The sequence below is a fragment of the Paralichthys olivaceus genome, chromosome 1 (assembly GCF_024713975.1).
Source record: "Paralichthys olivaceus isolate ysfri-2021 chromosome 1, ASM2471397v2, whole genome shotgun sequence".
Taxonomy (NCBI): domain Eukaryota; kingdom Metazoa; phylum Chordata; class Actinopteri; order Pleuronectiformes; family Paralichthyidae; genus Paralichthys; species Paralichthys olivaceus.
Window position 1 is genome coordinate 28,707,210 of NC_091093.1, and position 11,554 is coordinate 28,718,763.

At 41.1% G+C, this 11,554-nt stretch overlaps 1 protein-coding gene across 2 annotated transcripts in view; it reads left to right on the forward strand.

Annotated features, from left to right (window-relative positions):
* The window catches only part of LOC138411070 (NACHT, LRR and PYD domains-containing protein 12-like), a 55,410-nt gene extending 46,923 nt beyond the window's left edge, over positions 1–8,487 (forward strand). The window contains exons 11-21 of one of the 2 annotated variants that reach the window (XM_069529459.1): positions 732–905; positions 1,459–1,632; positions 2,006–2,179; positions 2,907–3,080; positions 3,453–3,626; positions 4,000–4,173; positions 4,547–4,720; positions 5,094–5,267; positions 5,641–5,814; positions 6,187–6,360; positions 7,738–8,487. In XM_069529459.1, the coding sequence (XP_069385560.1) occupies positions 732–905; positions 1,459–1,632; positions 2,006–2,179; positions 2,907–3,080; positions 3,453–3,626; positions 4,000–4,173; positions 4,547–4,720; positions 5,094–5,267; positions 5,641–5,814; positions 6,187–6,360; positions 7,738–7,750 (1,753 nt within the window). In that variant the 3' untranslated portion in view covers positions 7,751–8,487. Of the gene's footprint in view, positions 1–184; positions 359–731; positions 906–1,458; positions 1,633–2,005; positions 2,180–2,906; positions 3,081–3,452; positions 3,627–3,999; positions 4,174–4,546; positions 4,721–5,093; positions 5,268–5,640; positions 5,815–6,186; positions 6,365–7,737 lie in introns of both variants that reach the window. The other variant, XM_069529463.1, reaches the window with a different exon arrangement.
* Positions 8,488–11,554: the final 3,067 nt, after the last annotated feature.

Below are 11,554 nucleotides of genomic sequence, written 5' to 3' on the forward strand. Positions count from 1 at the left end.
CAGTGACCAAACACACAGAGAAGAAGGTGATGAATGAAACAATGGTACAACATGTCTGATGTGATATTTATCTTCAGGTCACAGACTGGACTGAGGTCAGCAGCATGTTGAGAGTCTGTGTTGACATGATGACGATCCACAATAACAGGAGGACACATTCAAACATTCACATTTCTTTATCCAGGTTGTGGGACTGCAGTCTGTCAGAGATCAGCTGTTCTTCTCTGGCTTCAGCTCTGAGGTCAAACCCCTCTCATCTGAGAGAACTGGATCTGAGCTACAACAAGCTGCAGGACTCAGGAGTGAAGGAGCTGTGTGGTTTTCTTCAGAGTCCAACCTGTCCACTGGAGACTCTGAGGTCAGTTCACTGACTGACTTTTGTAGATCTCATATCTATAACACCACATTTATACACGATTTATCTCATTTAATTCTAATTTAACATAATTCCTCTTCATACATAACTTGAATTCATGAATTAATTTGACATTTTAAATATTCAGCTACTTGTTAAAACTCATCTGTGTTTAGTTCTGGATTTCCTAAACTGATCTGCAGGACAGAGACCGGGTCCAAATAATATATTGTTACTGAATCAGGACTCGTCTTTAGTCCAACATGTCTGATTTCATATTTATCTTCCATGTTATGAGTCTGTGCTGACATGAATATTTGTTATTTTCACACATGGACTCCATTTAATTTACAGTTAAGTTTTATTCTTTATTCAGGTTGAATCGCTGCAGACTGTCAGAGATCAGCTGTTCTTCTCTGGCTTCAGCTCTGAGGTCAAACCCCTCTCATCTGAGAGAACTGGATCTGAGCTACAACGAGCTGCAGGACTCAGGAGTGAAGGAGCTGTGTGGTTTTCTACAGAGTCCAAACTGTCGACTGGAGACTCTGAGGTCAGGTCCTTAAATCCCTGAATGTTCACTTTTCCAACGTTCCTTCTTATTTGGTCATTATCTATTTAAACTGAATTGTCTCAGTTCTGCTCTGCTCACTGTCCCTCAGTCATCTGTCCCTCACCCAGCCTGTCAGTCACGTCCACCTCATCAGCCCAACTCCATTCACCTGCACACACCTGCTCCTGATCACTAGTGTCAGTGAATAACATGTGGACTGAGGCCGAGCACTCGTCCTCCTCAGGTTCTCAACAAGAAGACACGTTCTTATTGAAGCACGTTGGACAGTTGATGAGTATAGAACCAAACAGGAAGTGACTGTCAGGAGCCATCTCTACTTTAAACAGTGTTTAATGACACAAACCTACTCAGTGACCAAACACACAGAGAAGAAGGTGATGAATGAAACAATGGTCCAACATGTCTGATGTGATATTTATCTTCAGGTCACAGACTGGACTGAGGTCAGCAGCATGTTGAGAGTCTGTGTTGACATGATGACGATCCACAATAACAGGAGGACACATTCAAATATTCACATTTCTTTATCCAGGTTGAATCACTGCAGTCTGTCAGAGATCAGCTGTTCTTCTCTGGCGTCAGCTCTGAGGTCAAACCCCTCTCATCTGAGAGAACTGGATCTGAGCTTCAACTACCTGTGGAACTCAGGAGTGAAGGAGCTGTGTGGTTTTCTACAGAGTCCAACCTGTCCACTGGAGACTCTGAGGTCAGTTCACTGACTGACTTTTGTAGATCTCATATCTATAACACAACATTTATACACGATTTATCTCATTTAATTCTAATTTAACATAATTCCTCTTCATTCATAACTTGAATTCATGAATTAATTTGACATTTTAAATATTCAGCTACTTGTTAAAACTCATCTGTGTTTAGTTCTGGATTTCCTAAACTGATCTGCAGGACAGAGACCGGGTCCAAATAATATATTGTTACTGAATCAGGACTCGTCTTTAGTCCAACATGTCTGATTTCATATTTATCTTCCATGTTATGAGTCTGTGCTGACATGAATATTTGTTATTTTCACACATGAACTCAGTTTAATTTACAGTTAAGTTTTATTCTTTATTCAGGTTGGATCACTGCAGTCTGTCAGAGATCAGCTGTTCTTCTCTGGCTTCAGCTCTGAGGTCAAACCCCTCTCATCTGAGAGAACTGGATCTGAGCTACAACAAGCTGCAGGACTCAGGAGTGAAGGAGCTGTGTGGTTTTCTACAGAGTCCAAACTGTCGACTGGAGACTCTGAGGTCAGTTCACTGACTGACTTTTGTAGATCTCATATCTATAACACAACATTTATACACGATTTATCTCATTTAATTCTAATTTAACACAATTCCTCTTCATTCATAACTTGAATTGTGAATTAATTTTAAATTTTAAATATTCAGCTACTTGTTAAAACTCATCTGTGTTTAGTTCTGGATTTCCTAAACTGATCTGCAGGACAGAGACCGGGTCCAAATAATATATTGTTACTGAATCAGGACTCGTCTTTAGTCCAACATGTCTGATTTCATATTTATCTTCCATGTTATGAGTCTGTGCTGACATGAATATTTGTTATTTTCACACATGAACTCAGTTTAATTTACAGTCAAGTTTTATTCTTGTGGGATACTCAGCCCACTCCGGGGAAGGACGGGAGGAGCGAATGGCGTTTGTTCAGTCTTTTATTTCCGTTGCCTTCCTTCGGCAACAACACACACACACACATATATATATATATACAATTCTCTATCTTAGCGGTGTCTTTCAATCCACGCACACATACGTCCCCGCGTCTGCCGCTCCTCTCTGTTCTCAGGACGCCAGCCTACTACCAGCGCCAGAACCAGGTTACAAGCATGCTTTTATTGATTGCCCTGATCACCTGATTCTGCACAGATGTCGGATCACCGGCTGAGCCACTCCTCCCTGTTGTCCAGCAGTTGGCACCCTAACCATACCCCACTGCCACAATTCTTTATTCAGGTTAAAGGACGTCAGACTGTCAGAGATCAGCTGTTCTTCTCTGGCTTCAGCTCTGAGGTCAAACCCCTCTCATCTGAGAGAACTGGATCTGAGCTACAATGAGCTGCAGTACTCAGGAGTGAAGGAGCTGTGTGGTCTTCTACAGAGTCCAACCTGTCGACTGGAGACTCTGAGGTCAGTTCACTGACTGACTTTTGTAGATCTCATATCTATAATACAACATTTATACACGATTTATCTCATTTAATTCGAATTTAACATAATTCCTCTTCATTCATAACCTGAAACGTGAATTAATTTGACATTTTAAATATTCAGCTACTTGTTAAAACTCATCTGTGTTTAGTTCTGGATTTCCTAAACTGATCTGCAGGACAGAGACCGGGTCCAAATAATATATTGTTACTGAATCAGGACTCGTCTTTAGTCCAACATGTCTGATTTCATATTTATCTTCCATGTTATGAGTCTGTGCTGACATGAATATTTGTTATTTTCACACATGAACTCAGTTTAATTTACAGTTAAGTTTTATTCTTTATTCAGGTTGAAGAGCTGCAGACTGTCAGAGATCAGCTGTTCTTCTCTGGCTTCAGCTCTGAGGTCAAACCCCTCTCATCTGAGAGAACTGGATCTGAGCTACAACTACCTGCAGGACTCAGGAGTGAAGGAGCTGTGTGGTCTTCTACAGAGTCCAACCTGTCCACTGGAGACTCTGAGGTCAGTTCACTGACTGACTTTTGTAGATCTCACATCTATAATACAACATTTATACACGATTCATCTCATTTAATTCTAATTTAACATAATTCCTCTTCATACATAACTTGAATTCATGAATTAATTTGAAATTTTAAATATTCAGCTACTTGTTAAAACTCATCTGTGTTTAGTTCTGGATTTCCTAAACTGATCTGCAGGACAGAGACCGGGTCCAAATAATCTATTGTTACTGAATCAGGACTCGTCTTTAGTCCAACATGTCGGATTTCATATTTATCTTCCATGTTATGAGTCTGTGCTGACATGAATATTTGTTATTTTCACACATGAACTCAGTTTAATGTACAGTTAAGTTTTATTCTTTATCCAGGTTGGAGGACTGCAGTCTGTCAGAGATCAGCTGTTCTTCTCTGGCTTCAGCTCTGAGGTCAAACCCCTCTCATCTGAGAGAACTGGATCTGAGCTTCAACAAGCTGCAGGACTCAGGAGTGAAGGAGCTGTGTGGTTTTCTACAGAGTCCAACCTGTCCACTGGAGACTCTGAGGTCAGTTCACTGACTGACTTTTGTAGATCTCATATCTATAATACAACATTTATACACGATTTATCTCATTTAATTCTAATTTAACATAATTCCTCTTCATTTATAACTTGAATTCATGAATTAATTTTAAATTTTAAATATTCAGCTACTTGTTAAAACTCATCTGTGTTTAGTTCTGGATTTCCTAAACTGATCTGCAGGACAGAGACCGGGTCCAAATAATATATTGTTACTGAATCAGGACTCGTCTTTAGTCCAACATGTCTGATTTCATATTTATCTTCCATGTTATGAGTCTGTGCTGACATGAATATTTGTTATTTTCACACATGAACTCAGTTTAATTTACAGTTAAGTTTTATTCTTTATTCAGGTTGAAGAGCTGCAGACTGTCAGAGATCAGCTGTTCTTCTCTGGCTTCAGCTCTGAGGTCAAACCCCTCTCATCTGAGAGAACTGGATCTGAGCTACAATGAGCTGCAGGACTCAGGAGTGAAGGAGCTGTGTGGTCTTCTACAGAGTCCATCCTGTCCACTGGAGACTCTGAGGTCAGTTCACTGACTGACTTTTGTAGATCTCATATCTATAATACAACATTTATACACGATTTATCTCATTTAATTCGAATTTAACATAATTCCTCTTCATACTTAACTTGAATTCATGAATTAATTTGACATTTTAAATATTCAGCTACTTGTTAAAACTCATCTGTGTTTAGTTCTGGATTTCCTAAACTGATCTGCAGGACAGAGACCGGGTCCAAATAATATATTGTTACTGAATCAGGACTCGTCTTTAGTCCAACATGTCTGATTTCATATTTATCTTCCATGTTATGAGTCTGTGCTGACATGAATATTTGTTATTTTCACACATGAACTCAGTTTAATTTACAGTTAAGTTTTATTCTTTATCCAGGTTTAGTCGCTGCAGTCTGTCAGAGATCAGCTGTTCTTCTCTGGCTTCAGCTCTGAGGTCAAACCCCTCTCATCTGAGAGAACTGGATCTGAGCTACAACTACCTGCAGGACTCAGGAGTGAAGGAGCTGTGTGGTCTTCTACAGAGTCCAACCTGTCCACTGGAGACTCTGAGGTCAGTTCACTGACTGACTTTTGTAGATCTCACATCTATAATACAACATTTATACACGATTCATCTCATTTAATTCTAATTTAACATAATTCCTCTTCATACATAACTTGAATTCATGAATTAATTTGAAATTTTAAATATTCAGCTACTTGTTAAAACTCATCTGTGTTTAGTTCTGGATTTCCTAAACTGATCTGCAGGACAGAGACCGGGTCCAAATAATCTATTGTTACTGAATCAGGACTCGTCTTTAGTCCAACATGTCGGATTTCATATTTATCTTCCATGTTATGAGTCTGTGCTGACATGAATATTTGTTATTTTCACACATGAACTCAGTTTAATGTACAGTTAAGTTTTATTCTTTATTCAGGTTGGAGGACTGCAGTCTGTCAGAGATCAGCTGTTCTTCTCTGGCTTCAGCTCTGAGGTCAAACCCCTCTCATCTGAGAGAACTGGATCTGAGCTACAACGAGCTGCAGGACTCAGGAGTGAAGGAGCTGTGTGGTTTTCTACAGAGTCCAACCTGTCGACTGGAGACTCTGAGGTCAGTTCACTGACTGACTTTTGTAGATCTCATATCTATAATACAACATTTATACACGATTTATCTCATTTAATTCTAATTTAACATAATTCCTCTTCATACATAATTTGAATTCATGAATTAATTTGACATTTTAAATATTCAGCTACTTGTTAAAACTCATCTGTGTTTAGTTCTGGATTTCCTAAACTGATCTGCAGGACAGAGACCGGATCCAAATAATATATTGTTACTGAATCAGGACTCGTCTTTAGTCCAACATGTCTGATTCATATTTATCTTCCATGTTATGAGTCTGTGCTGACATGAATATTTGTTATTTTCACACATGAACTCAGTTTAATTTACAGTTAAGTTTTATTCTTTATTCAGGTTGGAGCGCTGCAGTCTGTCAGAGATCAGCTGTTCTTCTCTGGCTTCAGCTCTGAGGTCAAACCCCTCTCATCTGAGAGAACTGGATCTGAGCTACAACAACCTGCAGTACTCAGAAGTGAAGGAGCTGCTTGATCTAAAGCAGAGTTCAGACTGTCACCTGGAGACTCTGAGGTCAGTAGATGTTTGGAGTCAGTCCACGCTGCTTTCATCAGTATTTTGCTAAACACAGTCAGTATCACAGTACAGATCCAGGGTCTGTACTACGAAGCAGGATTTGTGGTTATCAGGTTAACTTCAGGTTTAGTTTTTTCAGTCCTACGAAGCTCGTTCACTTCTTCTCTGGTTAAATCACCATGGTAACTGATGATGAACGGCTAACCTGCTCCGAAGCTGGTTAAGTTGGAGATCAACCCGTATAAAAGCTCCGCCCACTGACCAGCGTGACTCTCCACTGTTGTGTGGTGCACACTCTCCTTAAAGGGACGGAGAAGAGAAGTTTAAACCAACGTCTGGTTGGTTCAGTTGATCTCAGCCACTAACACACCCAGTACATCTCAATCTCTCCAGACTCATCCTGTCACCAAAATACCAGATGCTCTCAGTCAGGTCCCTGAAAATAGCTCCATGTGTTTTTATTGAGTAGTGACGTCAGAGGTTTGCACCACAGTGTGTCCTCAGAGACAGTGTCCTCAGAGACAGAGTGTGTCCTCAGATTCAGTGTGTGTCCTCAGAAACAGTGTGTGTCCTCAGAGACAGAGTGTGTCCTCAGAGTCAGTGAGTGTCCTCAGAGACAGTGTTTGTCCTCAGAGACAGAGTGTGTCCTCAGAGACAGTGTGTCCTCAGAGACAGAGTGTGTCCTCAGAGACAGAGTGTGTCCTCAGAGACAGTGTGTCCTCAGAGTCAGTGTGTGTCCTCAGAGACAGAGTGTGTCCTCAGAGTCAGTGTGTGTCCTCAGAGACTGTGTGTCCTCAGAGTCAGTGTGTGTCCTCAGAGACAGTGTGTCCTCAGAGTCAGTGTGTGTCCTCAGAGACAGAGTGTGTCCTCAGAGACAGTGTGTCCTCAGAGTCAGTGTGTGTCCTCAGAGACAGAGTGTGTCCTCAGAGTCAGTGTGTGTCCTCAGAGACTGTGTGTCCTCAGAGTCAGTGTGTCCTCAGAGACAGTGTGTGTCCAACTAAAGCTCATCATAGAGACCACATCATGGGATTCAAACTCTGCTGTCAGTCAAACTGTCCATGTCTGTGATTGGTCATACGCAGTAAACCCCGCCCCTTTTATGTGACACATGTCTTCACCTGTAACAGCAGGAAATCCACCTCTCAAGTGTCCACTCTGCACTTTCACATGCAGAGGAAACACACGTGATGGTCAAAGTGTGTGCAGCTCTTAGCGTGTTCATTCCAACACGTGAACATGAAGCAGAGAGGAAGCTGCTCCACCTCTGAACAGGACTGAAGTCCCTGCTGCTCTTTATACTGGATGTGCTGCATCACTGACTCACAGCTGATGAAGTGAGTCTCTGTCAACACTGATGTCTTCTTCTCTCAACAGATGGAGACTGTGATCTTTCTCTAGGTGAGTGTGAAGAGGACAGTGTGAAGAGGACAGTGTGAAGAGGACAGTGTGAAGAGGACAGTGTGAAGAGGACAGTGTGGAGAGGACAGTGTGTGTGGACGGAGGCTGAGCTGTGTCCTGATGATCCAGAGGCTGAAGCAGCAGCAGCTTGTGTGTAGAGCGGCTCTGACTGGGCCTTGTTGCTGGGAGGCAGAGTGGAGACAGAGCTCCAGAGGAATCAGAGGAGGTGAGCTGCTCTGAGATCAGCTGTCACACAGTGTCCAGTCCACCGTCCTCCCTGTGTGTTCCTGTGTGACACAGCATCATCAGTGGATCTGCTGCTGCTCTGTCCTTTGACACAGAAAAGTCAAAGTTGTAAATATTTCCAAGTTATGTGCAGAAAAATATGCCTCAAGTTTTTTTTGTTCACTTCTGAAATCTTGTGGCTGCTTTGTTAAAAAGAATCATTTCTTTATTTTAACATGAAAATAAACATTTTCCACTTCACACGTGTGTGTGTGTGTGTGTGTGTGTGTGTGTGTGTGTGTGTGTGTGTGTGTGTGTGTGTGTCTCTCTATGGACGACTGGACTGAATGTCTGATACCACTGTTGTCATGACTTTGCATATGAGTGATGTAAAGACAAGCACGATGACGAACAAAGCGGAGACACACCTCGATGTGAACTGATATTTACTTCATGAGTCGTCTGAGTGACAGCGGCTAAAATAAACTTCTGTGATATTCAGTGGTGTTTGTTTGTCCTTTATTCTCCTCTGGGACGATAATAACAGCTTTGAATCATCGTGTCAGCTGCCGCTTCTGAAGGCTACGGCCCGTTTAAATGAAGTTAGGACATTTTGTTTTTCCGAGTGATGTCAGGAAATGCTTATTTGAACCATAATTCAAAAGGACAAATCAGGACGTTTCCATTATGTTACAAACTGTTTTATCTGATCAAAGTTGTAAACAGTTTTATTTTGTTGATGTTCCTCATTAACATTTTTCGACGCCCTTGTTGAGGCTTAAGAACCGAGGATGTCGCTATGAGACAAATTGCAATTTGTGGATATGAGCTAGAGTAATAAAATGTGATTGATTGACATGAATAATTTTTAAGAAATTGGCTGAAATCTTCTCTCACACCTGATCAGAGCCATCGGAGTATTCGAGCCACGTTTATTGATGATTAATGAATTTATTTAATCTATTAAACACAGTGTGTCGAGAGGCCAATGGAGGTTAATTACATAAATTCAACAATGTTGTGTCTTTTTTAGGTTTTATTCTGTTGATAATTTCTCATTAAAATTGAAAAGCAAACACACGTCAAGTAAATGATGATGTATTTCCTTCAGGAACTGTCACGGTGAATGACTCGTCTCTGTCCCAGGAGACCGAAAGTCCACTTTGAGCACAGCAGCTCAGTCACAGTGTTTCCAGATGTTTCCTGAGTTTTCGTTTCTTCATTTACTTCTGGTTTTTCCTGCTTCAGCAGTGATGAGATGTTGCTGTTGCACGGCGGACCACTAGATGTCAGCATCCTCCAACGCCCTCACCTGTGATCACAGAGCGTTGATCTATGATGAGGAGACACTGACCTTTAAAGCCTCTGGGTGAGTTCCTGGGGTTTTTCTCTACCTGACTGAAAAATGTATTTATGAAGAACTTGAGACGAGAGGATGAGTCGTCCAGGACGGACAGATACACGGAGGTTAAGAAGCAGCAGCAGTAGGATCATAAGAGGCAGCGTCATAGTGAATTGTACTTGAAACACAGTTTTATCAAATTATGGACTAAAACTGCAACATAACAGTGTTACAATAAAATAATCTAAAGTATAATATAAGTAAAAAAGAGGAGACGATTCCAAAAGGACGATGGTGCTGAAGATTAACGGAGAAATACAAATACTTTTCTGACAAATATGTTGTTTATGGACATAAAAACAGAGACAAATAAAGTTCAATCTGATAGTAACTGTCAAAAATCTGAAATCTTTATAAGGTTCAAAGAAATTCTGTGTAAAAAAAACAAAATACCAAAATATCGTGATGGTCAATGATTGGTTGATCATCTGCAGGTCCGGTCTCTGATATCGTGCGTGATGACATCACTCCTACCATGTGATCATAAATCAACTTTTGTTCTTTGTAAGCTTCAGGTCGTGTCTACAGTCGTGACCAAAGTGCTGACCAGTAATAAAATAATATAGATACAAAAACCAGAGGATGAATAGAAAATACCTTTAAATACTACCCTATTCTCTTTAGTTCTATTGTTTGTGAAGATATCTTAGAAAATGTGTTGACTTTGACCAATCAGCTCCAAAAGTTTAGTGAAAATCCAGCTGTGCATTGTTGAGTTATTTTGTACACACACATGGATTTAGCAATGGCCGTGTTTAAAAAAAACAACAATCTCTATTACTACCAAGTCTAAATCCATTATCCAGAATAAAGTGCCTTCAAAAGTTCCACAGTGGGAATAAAAATCACTCTAGTTTTCCCCAATTATCTCATGTTTGTTGCCCCTGAGTAACAAAGCCCTTTTCATCGACGGTGTTTGGTTTGGGATGAATCCAAGAACAAGACGATGCTACGGTGTTATGAATAGTGCATGAGCGCGGCTGAGTGAGTGTGTCCTGTGTGGAAGGATGAAGAGCAGATTCTGCCAACACCTCCTGTGACTGCATGTAACAGCGTCTCTTTGTGCCGCAGCTCCAGCGCCTCATGCTTCTTGTCACGAGCGCGTGCAACAACTCTCTGAGTGACTCCAGGAAAATTACGCTGCGTCTTAGCCCGCTCCCGGATCTCGGCCCGACAAAACACATTTAACCGAAACACGCGAAGACGTGAAAAGAGGATGGGGGATTTTTGTAAATTGGTGTTTAAACCCTGATCTTCTTCTCAGCGATACGTCTCTGCACAGTCGTAAACTGAGACCTTCAACAGATGTGACTTCGCCGTCTGGTCGTGAGCTGAAACGCCTGAGATCCAGACTCACACAGACAGCGAGACAGATAAAGGAAGCAGAAACAACGCGTCACACACAGGCAGCGTCAGACCTGTGAGAAGACATCTTGAAAGATGCACAAAGGGAATTGGTTGGATTCGTTTCCATTGTTCCTCTGACACTTCTTGGACGCTCTGTGTGTCCAATCTGCGCTGGAGACGCTCCACTTGGATGAAGTCCTTGATTTAATGCCTGAGATTCTTCACAGTCTTCGCAGACGTCACTCTGTCGGCAACAAAACATTTGAACCAGTTTCTCTTTCTTGTAGAAAATCTCCTAAATAAATATGGAAAATCACATTAGATGTTTTTACTGCACGAAGCCTCTCTCCTGTTTTAGTCTCTAAAGTTGCATGATCTCTGAACTTGGTTTAAGATGTTAATCATTGTTAATTATAGGCACACGGGCTGTAGAGATGTTTGTGCATTTGAAAAAATCCTCTTCACACTTTTTCCAATGAGATGTGAGTATTTATTACCTGCTGTTCTGAAGCCTCCTGTTTGACATTTTTGTCTTAGCATGAACATCATGCTGTGTTGAAGTTTAAGACTTAAAACTCCTGAGGAAAATATTTACTGACGTTATAAGTCAAGTGAGAAGAGTCGTTTTCTCACAGACGCTTGAGAGAATACAGGTTTCAGGCACTTCCGCGTTTGCTTCACTTTACGGATCCGGAGTCTACGTCCATTTTTATTTACAGTCTATGTCTAATTAATACTATGATCATATTTTTTACGTGTGATTGATGCTCTTGCTGCTCTTGATGCTCTTTGAAGCGAGAATTCGACTGAAGTAAAAAA